General features: G+C 51.3%; 3 protein-coding genes across 9 annotated transcripts; 1 reads left to right on the top strand and 2 right to left on the bottom strand.

The window, feature by feature from the left end:
- Positions 1-4,657: 4,657 nt before the first annotated feature.
- Positions 4,658-5,856, bottom strand: LOC308575520 (uncharacterized protein). Its single transcript, XM_081174291.1, has 2 exons — positions 5,584-5,856; positions 4,658-4,974 (listed from the first exon to the last, which is right to left on the bottom strand). Exons 1-2 carry the CDS (start codon positions 5,839-5,841, stop codon positions 4,732-4,734), a joined length of 501 nt encoding a protein of 166 aa, XP_081030417.1. The 5' UTR covers positions 5,842-5,856; the 3' UTR covers positions 4,658-4,731.
- Positions 5,857-6,047: 191 nt separating this feature from the next.
- Positions 6,048-16,443, top strand: LOC308575490 (uncharacterized protein). 6 transcript variants are annotated; one of them, XR_014002853.1, is made up of 4 exons: positions 6,048-6,093; positions 13,058-14,060; positions 14,784-14,868; positions 15,814-16,443. XR_014002853.1 is itself a non-coding variant. In XM_081174239.1 (3 exons), exons 1-3 carry the CDS (start codon positions 6,091-6,093, stop codon positions 14,830-14,832), a joined length of 978 nt encoding a protein of 325 aa, XP_081030365.1. In that variant the 5' UTR covers positions 6,048-6,090; the 3' UTR covers positions 14,833-15,407. The 6 variants fall into 6 exon arrangements, 5 of the variants coding, with proteins under 5 accessions (XP_081030365.1, XP_081030362.1, XP_081030364.1 ...); XM_081174239.1 differs by lacking the exon at positions 15,814-16,443 and having other exon boundaries at positions 13,058-13,995; positions 14,796-15,407; XM_081174236.1 differs by lacking the exon at positions 15,814-16,443 and having other exon boundaries at positions 13,058-13,995; positions 14,784-15,407.
- Positions 7,509-11,481, bottom strand: LOC308575519 (uncharacterized protein). Of its 2 annotated transcripts, none has more exons than XM_081174290.1 (2): positions 11,270-11,481; positions 7,509-7,809 (listed from the first exon to the last, which is right to left on the bottom strand). In XM_081174290.1, exons 1-2 carry the CDS (start codon positions 11,414-11,416, stop codon positions 7,588-7,590), a joined length of 369 nt encoding a protein of 122 aa, XP_081030416.1. In that variant the 5' UTR covers positions 11,417-11,481; the 3' UTR covers positions 7,509-7,587. The 2 variants fall into 2 exon arrangements, with proteins under 2 accessions (XP_081030416.1, XP_081030415.1); XM_081174289.1 differs by lacking the exon at positions 11,270-11,481 and adding an exon at positions 8,909-9,395.

Here is a 16,443-nt window from a genome sequence, read left to right as displayed (position 1 = left end):
TTTTTTAAGAAAAAAAGCACTGGGCTGGGGCAACCCAATAAGATGTGTGGGGTATAAATAATGAACTTATCATTATGGAATGTGACGTCCCTATTTTCATCGGAGAAATGTTGAAGGGAATGCAGTGTGCGTTTGTGGGGAACGAACAGGTTTTAAAAACCACCTCCTTCCACCCTAGTCCTGATCTGGATTGGAGGCCCAGCACAGCTGCTTTTTCCTCATAAGAAAGAAAGCTGGGTGGTCCTGAGCAGACTTTTAAGGAAATGCATTTCACATAATGTGTAGTTTGCAGTACCCTTTTTAAGAAAAGAAAAAAGGTGCTGATATTCACCATGAAGCTGTTACAGTAAGTGCCACATTTTTAACATGTTGAGGGAAAGGTGCCAGTACTGCCTACCATTCAGTACCCCCCCCCAGGGGGGGGAGCACTGGTAGTTTCACATAGGAAAAATCCCCCACCCCACAACTTGCTGCAATAATATAATTCTCTGAGTTTATTATTTGTTTCATAACATTTATATACCGCTTGGTGCTAAAAAAAACCCATCAAGACTCATTACAAAAAAGATGAAACAATACAATTCTTAATAAGAAAAATTAACAGTAACTTCGGATTTTAAAGAAGTTGATATACGGTAACAAGAGACTAAAAGCAGATCAAGGCTCGCACCAACTTTCCAAACAACTGAGTCGCCTTGCCTAAACAAAAATGTTTTTTCGCAGGAACGAAATAAGTACAGTGAAGGCGCCTGCCTGATGTCAATAGGCAGGGAGTAGGTCCTGCCACACGCAAAAATAGTGAGTTCTTACAAATGTAGAATGGGTATTATGTGGCACTTGTAACAGGGCCATTTCTGCCAATTGAAGTGGCCAGGTAGGAGTGAGGCGATCTCATAGTCTCAAGTTGTTTTGGGCCCCCAATGTCCCTAGGAATTGTGAGATATGCTCTGCGGAAAGCAGCTGCCCATCACTGTGCTCAGCTTGGGAATCCCCCCACAAATTCCTTTGCAGCCTGCCAAATAAAACAGAAGGAAAATTGGGATGTGAATGCCAAAACTCAAGAGAGCGTGCAGAGGGGTGGGAGGTGGGAATAGGGGGTCTAGACAGACCCCTGTGGATGACACTGTTTGAATGAAGTCTGAAGTGCCCTGGCACTCTCTGCTGACAGCAGAATCTTCCTGCCTGATCTTGCCCCGGCTAATAGCTTGCCTGTGTGCTTTTCAGAGAAATGATCTAACTTGGAAACAAAGATGAGGTACGATTCAAAAGAAAGAGAAGAAAGGAGGGCTTGTTCAGAGGTGGGGTGGCTCTCCTGTGTTTTCTTCTGCCCGTAGCCATAGAGACTGAGGAGGGGGGGAGACCACCAGGATAGTGAGATGGAAACATTCCCAAAGAAGAAAGCAGAGACTTTCTCCAGGGCTACCCTGTGAATTTCATGGATGAAATATATAGCCCTATATGGCTTAGGACCAGCCTATCTGAAGGACCGCATTCTCCCATATGGACCTGCCTGGGCTCTGAGATCTTCAGGAAAGGCCCATCTCTTAGTCCTGCTACCTCCACAGGTATGCTTGGAGGAGACACAGGAGAGGGCCTTCTCTGTGGCTGCTCCCAGACTCTGGAACTCCCTCCCTGGAGAAGTCAGGCAGGCTCCCTCCTTGTTGTCCTTCGGCTGGCAGGGGAAAACTCTTTTATTTTGACAGGCCTTTCTGAACTGACTGTTTTTTAAAGGAAAGGCTTTGCTGTTTTTAATTGTCTGTATTTTAATAGATTTGTTTTTTGCATTGTTTTAATTCTGTTAGAATTGAATTACCTTTGAACGATGAACATTCATGTTCTTAGGGTGTGTTTTTTTGTATTTTATCTGTGTGGTTTTAATTTGTGTAAGGCCTTGAGTAATAATGAAACATAATAATGGAGACTTCGGTCCAGGTTACGAGTTCAGCACCCTGTTTGGGGCTCTCGCCTGACAATTGGGCCTCATCACACATCAAGTCTGTGGCGCCCGTGGCCCTTGCATTGTTTGGGGCTGAGACTCAGGCTTTGTGCACATGACTCTATGCTCTGGCTCCAATGTGCTCCCTCCGTTAGCCACAGTCCAGAGGTATCCTGTAGTTTATAGACAAAATACTGCTGTTGGATGAGTTTTCCCTCAAACCAACTCTCATCCAATTTGAAAAGGCATGTGAGGGCCCATCCACACCACAGAATAAAGCGGAGTATCTACCCCTTGTGTGTGCTTTAATGTCCTCTCGTCTGTACAGTGTTGACCAGAAATAGCAGCTGTCCTGAACGTTATCCCTGCCAAATCCGGTGTTTCCCTATCCTTGGAAAATCCCCAAAGGGAATCTGCTCTTCTTTAGCTGTACTCCTGCCAGTTTTCTGTGTGCTCCCACCACTGGTTGCACTGTGGATTTATATATTACCATTTTAGTAGTTTTATTTTCGATCCCTTTTCTGGCAATCTCTAACATCTGTCTTGCAGGGGGTTGGACTAGATAACCCTTGGTGTCCCTTCCAACTCTGCAGTTCTGTGAATTCACCTTTTTTGCACAGCATCTTTGCTGAGCAGTCCATTTCAGCCCTAAGGCCTTGTTTCTGGCCAGTCACCTCCAGATCAACCCCCCATGAGCTTATGTGTGGAGTTAGGACGTTTCTGTCCTGCTATGTATCACTTTACACCGGATCACACTGAAATGTTTTGTTTTTTTGCCATTTTAACACCCAGCTTGGAGAGACCCAGGAAGGTTATTTGCAATTCAAGCCAGGGATGGGGGAACCTGTGGCAACGCTGACGTTGCTGGAACACAAACCCCAACATCCCTGACCACAGACCATCCTGGCTGGTGCTGATGGGAGCCTGGAGTCCAGCAACATCTGCAGGGCCGCTGGTTCCCCATCCCAGATTTAGACCATAGCAATTCTCCTGGAACCAAGTCAAAAGCAGACTTAAGATCAATAAAGGCGGGAGGGCATTGAAGGCTTGGTGCCAGGAACTGAAGTATACATCTCTCTGCCAGGTGAGCTAATACACAGCGATGGCTGAGCGACCGGCTTTATATCTAATCTCTGCCTTCCAAATAATACTATTATCCTCCTTCATACAAAGTTAAAGCTTATGTTTTAAAAACCTGGCATAAAGTTTTCCAATAACTGCCTTCCAAGAAGGCTAATGGGGCAATAATGATCTGGATTGGTCCCATCACCTTTTCTTAATGTGATGAGCTAGGAAAGTTTTACTCAGTGCTCCCCCCCCCCGAAAAATAGGTGCCAGTACTCCCCATGGCTGTTAGTTAAGTCCCACACTTTTTAACAACAAAAAAGAGGCGCCGGTACGCTTTCCCTTGAGTACCCCCTGAAAAAAGCACTGGCTTTACTTCATGTACTGGGAGTCTTTCCAGTTCTGTTAATAAAATACAAAGGAATGAGAGTAAAGATATCCCACTGTTCTGGGAAAGATTTTAAGATATAAGGAGGTATATAGTCTTGCTTTCCCAGAGCAATCAGATAAAGGATTTCACCTGACACTGCAGGTTGCCACTCTGCGGCATAAAGAAATGGTTCAAAACATCTGGAGGGTGCTGGCTTGGCTAGTCTTTTGCATTCCCAGTTTTATGTTTAGGATATTTGCAACAGAGCTCAGCTTACAACTCACATGCTTTTTTGCATTGGATCCAGGAATGCCTTGAAACCAAAAGATGCTCTGCTGGGTCACACCAGAGTGCCAGACCACAAGATGCTTCATTTTCAGTCTGGCTCTCTGGCACGAATCAGCAGGGTGGTGCCCGAGCACCGGAACAAAAGCAGCTCATCTTTTGCTCTCGTTTGTCTTTTGCTCAGGACCAAAAAAGGAGCACCCCAAATTTGGTCCCAAGAATGTTGGAGAGTATGAAGCTTGCAACAGCTTTGTCATCCCTACAATAGCAGAGAACACCCTATTGACCAACTCAAGGAGCGGGGTTTTCTCCAACACAGTTGTCTTCTCTTAGGGCTCATCCATTTCCTGTGCTTTATAAACACGGGTCCAAGAGGTTTTTCATTGGCCCTGCTGCTTTCCCCAGAAAAACCCATGATTTGGCTCTGAATTGTAATTGTAAAGGTAAAGGGGCCCCTGACCATTAGGTCCAGTTGTGGACGACTCTGGGGTTGCGGCGCTCATCTCGCTTTATTGGCCAAGGGAGCCAGCGTACAGCTTCCGGGTCATGTGGCCAGCATGACTAAGCCGCTTCTGGCGAACCAAAGCAGCGCACGAAAATGCTCCTTCCCGCTGGAGCTGTACCTATTTATCTACTTGCACTTCGTGCTTTTGAACTGCTAGGCTGGCAAGAGCAGAGACCGAGCAACAAGAGCTCGCAGGGATTCAAACCACCGACCTTCTGATCGGCAAGCCCTAGGCTCTGTGGTTTAACCCACAGAGCCACCCGCGTCCGCTGAATTGTAACAAGTGTCAATCAGGTTTTCTGCAGAAAAGCACAGGACGAACATAAGTGTGGATGAGCAAACCTCTACCCTAATCTCAGTGCAAAGGCTTGATTTTTCTTCCACTGAAAAGAAGCCTGGAGTCTGTTATGGCCAAGAGGGAGGACTCCAGTTTTTCTACCTGGAAGGCAAACTTGTTTTGCTGGCTTAAGTACATGGCAAAGCACCAACAAGATCATCGTGCAGAATTCACTGTTTATTTCTCATCCCGCCGCATCCTCCCGGGTTCCTCTGCTCCGTCTGGGGCACTGCCTATGTCTCGTCCTGGACTGCGTAGATCACAAAGTCGTCGGGAAGGTCGGCCTGGGTGCTGCTCCTCTGCCTGTTCGCGGTGAGCCAGCCCGTGGCCAGGGCCATCTTGAGCTTGCGCAGCCTGTACATCAAGCTCACCAGCTCCTGCTCCATGTACCCCAGCGACTTCAGGCCAGACCGGACAGAGCAGCCGCGCCGGGGCCCACAAGGCGTGTGCGGTGGGGGCATGCGGCAGTTCGTGACCTGGTCAGAAAAAGGCAGCCGTGAGCAGTTGTTAAGACAGGGGCTGGGGAAGGCCATATTCCCTTGGAGGGGTCTGGGGAGCCACAACCAGGTAGGCTGCCCTTTCCTTGCGTGTTTTCTCCCACCCACCTCTGGCATTTGCTGCCGGTTCATTTCCGGGCTTAACCAAAGGTGCTTGCAATAGTGTTTAAAACCCTAACACAGGCCCCAAAGACCTGAAACACTGAATTCCCTAATGACCCTTCTCAGCCTTGGTGGTTCTTCCTCTCCCTTCTGTTTCCCACCACTAAGCCCTGGAGATGGAGGTTAATTGGGAGAGGAGAAGTCAAAATGTCTGTGCAATAATTTGCAGCCGGCTCCTTCCTGGCTGAAGCTTGCAAGCTGCATGTACAGGAAGAAGAAGAAGAAGAAGAAGAAGAAGAAGAAGAAGAAGAAGAAGACGACACTCACACCCACCTGGAAATTCAAGCCCTCCTCCTGCTACTTGGAGGGGCCAGGAAAACCTGGAGAACCCTGGAGGTCTGGCCACCCTATGCAGGCTTCTGCCCTTCGCCCCACATGCCAGAGGGTGGGTTTGGCACCAGTTCTCTGCCGCCCCCAGGCACTCACCTCCGTGTCCCGCTGAGCCACTGGGCACTGCTCCATGGAGAAACCTCCCAGGAGCCAGACCAGGCTGTAGAAACATGCCAGGCTGAGGAGCCACAGCAGAATCTGACCGTGGACCTGGTAGTTCTCCTGGTCCTCCGAGAGGCTGTTGTCCTGGTTGCTTAGGGCCCCGACGGGGGCCAGCCACCCTAGCAAGCAGCAGATCCACCCACCCAGGACAACATCCATGGCCATTTCCTGCCTTCCTCTGAGCCTTACCATGGCACTGAGCCACCAGCAGCAGTGACATCACAAACCCCTGGGCAGGTGAGGTGGCCTCTTGCCCTCTCCTGGCAGGGAGAGCTGAGCCAAGAGGCCCAGCAGGGACAGATGTCCTCTTTGATGGGTGGCCTTGTCTCCTTGAGAGGCTGTCAGAGGACAGTCCTCTCTATCTGGAGGGGTTGTGGGGGGGGGGCATCCAAGGGGAGCAGAGCAAGGGCAGAAGCAGCAGACTGAGCAGGCACACCCACAATGGTGAGATGCATTTTATCTCTTATTTGAAACATAGCCAATGGTTTCTGAACTGGATAATTAGCATATGGAAATGATACGCAAATTGCTACCCCACCAGGCTCCTTCAAGAGGAAGGGAAGGATGTGAATGGAAGAAATAAATAAATGATATCTTGCCCTCTATTTTGGAGGCGGGGAGGGGAGCAATGTACTAAGTGGCCACTTCTGGGGCTTGGGGATAACAACCAGGTGGTGGTTTGCACCATCTCGGGGCCCCAATTATTTGAATATGCAGGATTGGTTTCATTCTTTTTAAAAAATGCAAATAGCATCAGCTGTGTAGTGGGGGAGGAAGCTGATAATTATCAGAATTGCAATAAGCTTCTGAAAGTGCTATTTGGCATGATGGGGACAGCCCTCGTTGGTGCTGAATGTGATCTTTCCTCCCCATGCAAATAGCAGCTTCAAAGGATTGAATTCAGGCAAGGAAATCAAAGAGTTATAGCAAACACACACACACACACAGTGATGAGAGGTAACATTGGATCTATCCTCTGACAACGAAGGAGCAAGTATGGTTGCCTTTGCCTTCTCTAAATCAGTTAAGTTAGCTTACAACGAGAAACCTATCCAAGTTATGTACATATAATAAACTACTTTATTATCCGCTTACTCTGCAAGCATCTCTCTGTGTAGAATTGCAAAAAGTAAGGTCTACTCTCCAACCAAAATTCACAAGCTGTCTCCTTCTCCAACAGGTAATTTGGCTTGGGTGGGACAGGCAAAGTCCACTTGGCAGCTAGCCACAGGGGGAGGGTACACACAAAGGTGCAATGGTCTGGGTACACACAATGTTTGTGTACATGCAGAACCCTTAGAACTGAACCACTGCTTAAAATGCAATCATACTGCTATCAATGCCCCACTCCTGTAGGGCTGGGCGATATCTGGTTTTCAAGATTGCGATGGCTCACCAACTAAACATTGAGATATAGTGATATATCACAATGTCTGAAATGAGGATGGAGCTATAGAGATGCGTTGCTTGGCTTCACGGTTTTTCCTGCATGGAGATTTTTGCTCTTCTGATTCGCTGCAGGAATCAGGGGCTACAGGAATCAAGAGAAGCATAGGCTGGCTTAATGTTTCCTCCCACATTGTGATTTTTGCCTAGCATGCCTAGCGTGTGTGTGTGTGTGTGTGTGTGTGTGTGTGTCCGCACCATGATTTGCAATATATTGCCAGGTCAAAAATTATGATATGGACTTCAATTCAGTTTGGGATAATATATTGATATATATCGCCCAGCCCTGCTCTCCAGCATTATTCCCCCACCCCGACTTCTCCCTCTTCCCTGTGCCTTCCCTGTGGCACTTCTGCCTGCATTTCCCAATTCCTTTGGCTGCAGAACCGGCGCAATTTCTGCCCCCATGAAGGTGCCCTGCGGCCTCCTCTGCCATAGATTTATTATTAGTATTTTGAGTATTGCTTTCCAAACCCTCCCCAGTCCCCAGGCTCAGTCCTCCTCTTCGATGTCAAACACCACCAAGTTGAAGGCCTTGGCGCTTTCCCTGGCCATCTGGCACTCGGGTGCCCGGCAGCCGCGGTGGCGCAGGGTGAGGGCGGCCTTGTGGTTCCGCACGAGCGTCACCAGCTTCACGAGCTCCATCTCCATCTGGAAGAAGGCGTGCAAGAGGTGCCGCTCCAGATCCTGTTCGTGGGCCAGCTGGGCTTCTTCCTGCAGAGGAGAGAGAAGGAGGAGGAGGAGGATGTTGGTCAGGCAGAGCGAGGGGCTGTGGACATTATAGGAAGATGCTTGAGATAAAGCAGGCCAAGGGTGCCCCCCCCTAGCAGCCAGAGCAATGGTTTGCCAAAGTGCTGATGAGGTCAAAAGGAAACCAGAGCAATACTTTTAGCACCAACTAGGCTGCAGGAGTCGTCGAAGGAGGATTCCAAGGCACCATCCAACTGTCTTAGGGACTCCACTCCAGATTTGTATAGGGTTTGATAATAATAATAATAACAATAATAACAATAATAATAATAATTTTGTTATTTATACCCCACCCATCTGGTTGGGTATCCTCAGCCACTCTGGGCAGCTTCCAACAAAAGATAAAAAATACATTACAACATTAAAAACTTCCCTAAACAGGGCTGCCTTCAGATGTCTTCGAAACGTCAGAAAGTTGTTTATTTCTTTGACATCTGATGGGAGGGCGTTCCACAGGGCAGGTGCCACTACCGAGAAGGCCCTCTGCCTGTTTCCCTGTAACTTCGCTTCTCGCAGTAAAGGCCCTCGGAGCTGGACCTCAGGCTGAATGATGGGAGTGGAGACGCTCCTTCAGGTATACTGGGCCGAGGCGTTAGCCTGTTCCTTCTCCTAGCAGAGGTTTAGGACCTGAGTTTTCCTTCTCCTAGATGAGATAGCTTCCCAAGTGGACAATCTCTTCCAGTGCGCCTCTGAATAACAGTTGCTCAGAATCCCAAGTGGGGAAGAGAGCATTGCTGTTGCACCCAGGTCCTGCTTGCTGGCGGCATCCCAGGACACTGGATTAGATGGGCCCCCCTATGACCTGACCCAGCTACAGGCCTCTCCTTGTGGAAATCTATTGTGATAACAGAACCTCCACGCTCAGGGACAGTCTACCTCTGAATACCAGCTGATGGGGAGCGATGACTGGAGAGTTGCTTTTGTGCTCAGATCCTGCTTGCGGATTTCCCTTTGGAGCACCTGGCTGGTCACTGTGAGGGCAGGATAGGCCCCCTTTGGCTCTTCTAATCTCCTTCGGTTTGTCTACTGGAACCCCCCTCCCCAACTCCCTTCCCTTTCTTACCCCTGCATCTTCTGCCTTGGGCTTCGTGTGCAGCCATTTTGCTCCCAGGGCCAGCACCAGAACCACGATGGAGCCGAATGCCAAGCTGTCCCAAGCGGGTTGGGAGGAGACGGCTTCCTTCTGCTCTTCCACCGCAGCACGGCGTACGGCAGAGCTTCCCTGGCAGAGCCACAACACCCACAGCAGGCTGTGCATGGTGAATACAAATGGTGGCGGAGTCCCTGGGGCCAAGCGGGCCCTGGTCTGTGATGTCACAGATGCGCCAGCCCCATTGGCCAGTCGCGTGGGTGACATCGGGAGAGGGTTCCGTCAGCTGGCCAATTGCTTATTTATTTGCTACCTTTTAATCCCCCCTGCTTTCCTCCCACATGTGGCACACATATAAAAAAGGTAAAGGGACCCCTGACCGTTAGGTCCAGTTGTGAACGACTCTGGGGTTGTGGCGCTCATCTTGCTTTACTGGCCGAGGGAGCCGGCGTACAACTTCTGGTTCATGTGGCTACCATGACTAAGCCTCTTCTGGTGAACCAGAGCAGCACACGGAAACGCCGTTTACCTTCCCGCCAGAGTGGTACCTATTTATCTACTTGCACTTTGACGTGCTTTCAAACTGCTAGGTTGGCAGGAGCAGGGACCGAGCAACAGGAGCTCACCCCATAGTGGGGATTCGAACCGCCGACCTTCTGATCGGCAAGTCCTAGGCCTTGTGGTTTAACCCACAGCGCCACCCATGTCACAAATAAACAAATAAATGCCGTGGGCCCAACTGTGAGGAACTCCCTTCCGCAAGAAGTTAGACAGGCACTGTCCCTTCAGAGTTTCTGGCACCTGGTCAAAGCTGTTCTGTTTCAGGAAGCCTTTGCACCCTGAATGTTCCTTGCTTTCTTTCCTTTCTCTTATTTTATATATAAATATTTATTTATTAAAAAAACCAATTATTATTTATATTAAATGCTCAAGGTTATAGATATTGGAGGCTCGATTTATGTTTTAATTTAATGTTTTAATATTGCATATTTTATTGCTGTAAGCTGCCCTGAGGCCTTCATTCAGGGTGAAAAGCGGGAGAAGGGTTTTTAAATAAATAAAGAATATATTTCAGCAATGTAAATGTTCTGCTATTATTTTTCCTTACTTGGAATTCCGATAAATACCAGTTGTAGGGGAGAGAAAGTTTCACAAAATGGGCATCTGGTTGGCTGCTGTGAGAACAGGATGCTGGCCTGGGCAGGCCATGGGCCTGATCCCACAGGCTCTTCTTAGGTTCTGAGGAGCAGGCATTGAGACATACGCCAAGCAACTGGACCCAGTTAGTACCCTGGAAGCTGTAGCCTGTCCTAGCTGTGATTTTGGGGCCACCTTCAAGGGGAGTCCTGCAAACAATGCACCACAGTAGTCTACCCCAGGGCCTGACTCCCGCTCACACCCCTCGCTTGCACAAAAGGGTCCTGTGTGGTGGTCTTTGCCTGAGCGGCCTTCAGAGCAAAAGCTAGCCATCAAATCAAAGGTGGCATTAAACGTCTGAATGCACTTAAGGAGTCTAGGTCACAACAACAGTGGGAGAAGCAGGGTGAGGAATGCCATATTCAGGGAGGAAAGGCACCTTATTAATCTCATTTCTAGCACCACCCTTTTTCCTCCAAGGAGCTCCGGGTGTGGTGCCCAGGGTTCTTCCCCCTCCTCATTTAATTTACCCCACAACAACCCTGTGAGGTAGGTTAAGCGGAGAAGCAGTGACCGGCCCCCCGAAGTCGCACCCAGGGCTGAGTGGGGATTTGAACCCGCGTCTGCCAGGTCCTAGTAGGTCAGCACTCTAACCACTATGCATCACTGCCTCGCCCCCGCTCAGCAGAGAGCAGCCTCGCCTTATCGTTTGCAGGACCTTGGTGCGACCTTCGTGCAAAGCCTGGGCGCGTTCCCACGAGCAAAGCCTGCCTTAGGGAGGAGCAGCCGCGCCCCCTCCCCAACGAATAGCTTCGGGAGCGGATCGCTCGTTCTGTGTCTGTGTGTGTCCCCCCCACCCACACCAGCCACGTGATGGAGCAGCAGCCCAACATGGCGCAGTCCTCCTAGGCCGCTGCATCCCAGCCCGGCGGGGAGGCCATCTGGCCTTGCAGAGCATCCCGGAGACCGGCAGGTAAGTGAGGCGGGGGTGGGGGTGGAGGTGGAGGGGGCGCACCAGAGTCCCTCCCCCCCAGTGCAAAAACCCACGCCATGCACGGTTCCCCAAACTGCCTTTCCCGCCCCTACCCCCCAGGTCCGCGGCTGGGATGGAGCCACGTGCCGGGTGGGGGTGGGTGGGGGTCGCCTTCTTGTGCCCTCCCCCGCCAGAGGAGGACCCGAGAGACTGCGACAACCTACCCCACCCCGTCGAGGAGAAGCAGGAGCCTTGCATCCAGGCGGCAAGGCGAGGATGGAGAACGTTGTGGTCCATCCAGATGCTGCTCCCATCACCAACATCTTTGCACCCCGGTTGGGGCTGGAGGGCATTGGAGGCCAGCAGCACATCTGGAGGGTGACATTTGGGGGCGGGGTCTTTCCCCATCATCCCTGCTCTGCTGTTCAGAAGGTGGGGAGGGGTCTGCCTGGGTTCCGCCGGCTCTGCAAACCTTGTGGGGTGCTGGGCGGGTGGGGGAGAGTGGGCTTCTCAGGGGCGAGGGGAGGAAATTGGGGCACCCTGGGGAGACGCTCACTGAACTCACCCCATGTATTTCTCCACCAGATTGTGGTCCTAGCAGTTTAGGGTAGATCTCTTGGAAAAACCAGATATAGAACATTGCAAAATATCTCATGTACCAAGATCAAAATAGTCAATCGCTGTTGAATATATCTGTTAAGCAAAGATAAGCAGAACAATGCAAATTTTTATTATTATTGCTACTATTGTACTGCATTTGCTCAAAGAAGCTAAAACTGGCATGCATGATTCTCCTCCTCCCCATCCTATCCTCACAACAACCCTGAGAGGTAGGTTGGGATGAGAGAGGCAGTGACTGGTCCCAAGGTCACCCAGTGAGTTTGATGGCTGAGCAGAGATCCTGGACTCCCAGGTCCTAGTGCCATGGGTAGGCAACCTAAGGCCTGGGGGCTGGATCCGGCCCAATCGCCTTCTAAATTTGGCCTGCGGACGGTCCGGAAATCAGCGTGTTTTTACATCAGTAGAATGTGTGCTTTTATTTAAAATGCATCTCTGGGTTATTTGTGGGGCATAGGAATTTGTTCATTCCCCCCCAATATAGTCCGGCCCCCCACAAGGTCTGAGGGACAGTGGACCGGCCCCCTGCTAAAAAAGTTTGCTGACCCCTGTACAATCTAACCTCTACAACTACCAACATTCAATATCCTTATCCAAGATCTGTTGAATAAATCTTTTGAACAACTAGAACAATTTATTTATTTCATAAAATGTATACACCACTTGATTGTTTTTTAAAAAAGGCACTTCAAAGCAATTTACAAAAAGGTAAAACAATAAAATTAGCAGTAAGAAAAAAAAGTAATGTAAGGAATTCAAAGAGTTAAAATAACAATAGACGAAAAACAAGATGTAACAACTCTCTAAACAATCCAAAATGTGGTAAGAAACAATGACCGATCTCAATAACCCAGCCAGTAAGTTGGAACGGGTCTGTAAGTCAGTGGGCAGTGCCCCTGCTTGGCATGTAGAAGGCATCAGGTTGAATCCCCACCAGCATCTCCAGGTAGGGTTAGAAATGTCTGAAGCCCTGATGAGCCGCTGGCTGCCAATGTTGACCAGCGTCTTCCAGCATGGTGCCATCTGGATGTGCTCAGTTGGGCTGAACATCTGGAGGGGAGTTGTAGTCTAAAACATCTGGCGGGGGCACCAGGTTGGGCAAGGCTTGGAGGAAAAACCAGATATCTGCAGATGTGGAGATGATGATGATAGTATTTATATGCCACCCATCTGACTGGGTTGCCCCAGCAACTCAGGGCAGTTTCCAACAAAATACAGTAAAACATCAGCCATTAAAATTTTCCCTGAACAGGGCTGCCTACAGGTGTCAAATAGTTGTTTATCTGTTGGACGTCTGTTGGGAGGGGTGGGAAATGGATGCCTCTGTATGAGAGAGGGACAAGGGAGCGCCTTTCCCTTCTGCTCTGATCCCTTTCCCTCCTTCTTGCCCTCAGCACAATTCACCCGTCATGGTGAAGATCTTTGTGGGGGGCCTGTCTCCCGTGGTGACGGCTGAGGAGCTGAGGAAGCTCTTTGAGCAGTACGGGCAGGTGAACGAGTGCGACATCCTCAAGAACTTTGCCTTCGTGCACATGGAGAAGGAGGACGAGGCCCACCAGGCCATTAGCGCCCTGCACAAGAGCGAGTTCTACGGGGCCCACCTGACGGTGGAATACGCCACCTCCAAGATCCGAAACGCCACAAAAATCTACGTGGGGAACGTCTCTGCCAAGGCCACCACCTCCCAGATCCGCCAGCTCTTTGAGAGGTTCGGCAAAGTGGTGGAGTGCGACATCGTCAAGAACTACGCCTTCGTCCACATGGCCAAGGAGAGGGAGGCCATGGACGCCATCTTGAACCTCAATGACACCCCTCTGGAGGACCAGAAAATCTTCGTCACCCTTTCCAAGAGCAACAGCTCCCTGCGGGCTGCCAAGGGGGTGGCGGCGGCAGCGGCGGTGCCCACCCCGCCTCCCCCGTCCCCAAGCTACTACTTCTCCAGGGGGCGGCTGCCACCCCCGCCCCCGGCCTACACCCCCTACTGCCCCCGGGCCTGGTATGACAGGGAGTACTGCGACCGCTACTCGTACGAGCTCTACGACCGGGCCCGGGCCGCCTACGACCGGGCCTTGCCCCCTCCCCCTGCCGCCTATAGGGAAAGGAGCCCCGTGGGCAGGCGGACAGCTGCCTCCACCGCTGTCGTGGCCCAGTACGCCGACCCCTACGCAGCTGCTGCTGCTGCGGCGGCCGCTGCTGCTGCCACTGCCGCCGCCAACCAGACCTACAACCCGGCCTACAGCCAGCCGGGGTACGCAGCCGCTGCTGCTGCCGCCGCCACATACTCCCAGTACAGCATAGGAACCGCCTACAACGTGGCGGAGTACTACGAGAGGTACGCCAGCGCATACGCCGCCCAGTATGCGCAGACCTTCTGAGCACAGTGTGCCTTTTCCGGCAGTAAGTTTCTGGAGGTCCTTGGTTGCTTGGGATGGGGGGTGGCGGCGGGGTGGGAGGGAGCAGGGGGTCGTGGGCAGGAGAAGGGATTGCCTCAGAAACACCCCACCTCCGGAGCTTCAGCTCTACAGTGCTGGGGAAACCCAGCCAGATGGGCGGGGTATAAATAATAAGTTTATATTATTATTACAGTGCGTTCCCCTGCATGTGGGCATTTGATTTCCGCACCCTGCCTTCTCCCGGCAATCGAGGGTATGCAGGGACACCTAGCCAGGGATGAAAGAATTTGCGGAGGGTTCAATGAGGGGCAGGGCCTGGGGAAGATATTGAGGGCCAGATCAAGCCCTGGGGGGCCACAGTTGACACGAGCCCAGTATTGTCTGTCCTGGCCGGCAGCTGCTGTTTAAGGCAGGCTTCAGCAAGGTGTTGCCCTCCAGATGTTAGAGGGAAGGGAAAGCTTGGGAGGTTGTGGGATCAGCCCAGCAAGGTGGGCTCTCGGCTAGCTGGCCGGCTGGTTGGCCGGCTGGTGTGTGTGTGTGTGTGTGTGTGTGTGTGTGTGTGTGTGTGCAAGGGGTCCGAGATTGTGCCCACCCCCCCCGCGTCTCTTTGTTTGCCTGTGCAAAATACAGTACGTAGGATGCAAACCTCTGTGTATATATGATTCACACTTATTACATCTGTGTATATACAGACACACACATGCATGCATGCACCTGAATTGTGTAGATCTCTTTGCAGGCATCGCCACCGCAGTGTCTGTGAGGCCCTTTGCTGATCACACGCTGACTTTTTACTCCAGCTTCCTTCCAAGGTTGGTGATGCTGCATTTTTTTTACCCCCTACCCTCCGTCCTTCCTGCCCTCTCGCCTTTTTCTTCCTTCACCCTCTTTCCTCTTTTTTTTTTTTTTGATCCGGTCGTTACCTTTTTGTTAAAAAAAAACCTGCTTCGAAGACCCGCCGCCTGCCTCGTCAACCCCCGCCTTTCGAACCCGCCGTGAGCCGAAGACAGTTTTGCTCGTAGAAACGTGCCCGCTTTTTTGAACTCTCCTCGTGCCCGGAGCAGCGGGCGTTTGCCAACCTCCGAACTCTATGCCGGCTAATTCTTTGCTTGCCCCGTGGTGTTGCTGCCTGCCGAACCTCTGACCCCCGTGTCGCCCAGATCTCTGCCGGGCTCCTGAGCCGGGGAGAGAGGCCTCCTTTTGCTTCTGCTGTATTCCTGGGTACCGTTCTGTTCTGTTCTGTTTGTTGCCTTTGTACAATCGGTTAATGGAGCTTGTTCCTGTCGTGGCAACTCGTTTGCTTTTTTCCCTTATTTTTTTAAATGTCGATCATTAAATGGCTTTTACAGAACCTTTCGCGTCTCGTCGTGAAATTACACCCACCCCAATCCCCGCCGCCGCCCGACTTCGCCTCTGCCTTCGATTTCCTCCTCCCCACTTTCTGCATGGGGTGGGAGGGAATTGCTCATTCTTGCTGATATCTACCGCATCGCCCCGTCCCCAAGTTTACTTCCTGCCTTCCTTCCCTCTGCTTTCCCTCAAGAGTGATCCTCTCTTTGGGCTCTGCCTCTCTCTTTGCTGCCACTAACTCCATCCGTCCGTCCGTCTCGCCCGGAGAGTTAGGGAACCATTGTCAAATCCGCAGCAAATTCTTGCTCCCGTCTGTGGGGCTGACTAACGCAGCCTGGGCTTGGGCATCTTGCGGTTTTTTAACCCTGTTTTTTCTCCCTCCATTGACTTTCTCTTTCTGTGGACAGCTGCTTCTGGAAGGCGACCTCGGGCAGGCAGAGCTGACCCGAAGCGACTCAGCGCCACCAGCCAGCCGAGAAGAAGGCGAAACTCCTGCAAGCGAACCTTCGGCCTCTTGCACTCGTAGCGTAGGCACTGGGAAGGAATGGGGTGTTTGGGCAGGGGTGAGCGAGGGGCCTGGAAAGGGGGGGGGTTGTCTGGGTTAGGGTTCTACCGTAAGATGCTTTCCCCTCGCCTTCCTCCCCCCAGACAGAAAGACCACTCAAGAGGAGGGTGCGGGCGTGATCGGCCCCTGGGCTGGGGTGCCCGGTCTGGTTCTTTCTGCGGAGAGACAGCTGGGGTTGTCTGGGTTAGGAGACAGAACCTTCCTGTCCTTGGGTTCCCATTTGCTCTGCCCAAAAGGGTTGGTTTTGTCTCTCTGAAAGGTAAGCAGAAGGACGGAGCCTCTGAGGTGTAAAGAAAATAGTCCCCTTGCTGCCTGGTCCCACTCGTTTGTTTTAGACCCCTCTTTGTCCTGCTGTCAGCTGACGGATCCCCCAACAGCAGAGCCAGATCTGAACTCGGGACCTCATGATGTGGGGAAGCCTGTGAGGTAAGCAAGCTCTTTCTCCACCCCACCCCCTGGCTGGGGCTAGGGA

This window comes from Podarcis bocagei (genome assembly GCF_964188305.1).
Source record: "Podarcis bocagei genome assembly, chromosome: 16".
NCBI lineage: Eukaryota > Metazoa > Chordata > Lepidosauria > Squamata > Lacertidae > Podarcis > Podarcis bocagei.
This window is presented reverse-complemented; position numbering and strand designations above follow the sequence as displayed.

Excerpts from the sequence above, each read along its gene's own strand:
- LOC308575520 (XM_081174291.1), bottom strand. The coding sequence starts at position 5,841 with ATGGTAAGGCTCAGAGGAAGGCAGGAAATGGCCATGGATGTTGTCCTG. Across the intron at positions 4,975-5,583 it reads TGGCTCAGCGGGACACGGAG|GTCACGAACTGCCGCATGCC; the intron begins GTGAGTGCCTGG and ends TTTTCTGACCAG.
- LOC308575490 (XM_081174236.1), top strand. Across the intron at positions 13,996-14,783 it reads GTGGCGGAGTACTACGAGAG|ATCTCTTTGCAGGCATCGCC; the intron begins GTACGCCAGCGC and ends TGAATTGTGTAG.
- LOC308575519 (XM_081174289.1), bottom strand. The coding sequence starts at position 9,202 with ATGTCACCCACGCGACTGGCCAATGGGGCTGGCGCATCTGTGACATCA. Across the intron at positions 7,810-8,908 it reads CCAAGGCAGAAGATGCAGGG|GAAGAAGCCCAGCTGGCCCA; the intron begins GTAAGAAAGGGA and ends TCTCCTCTGCAG.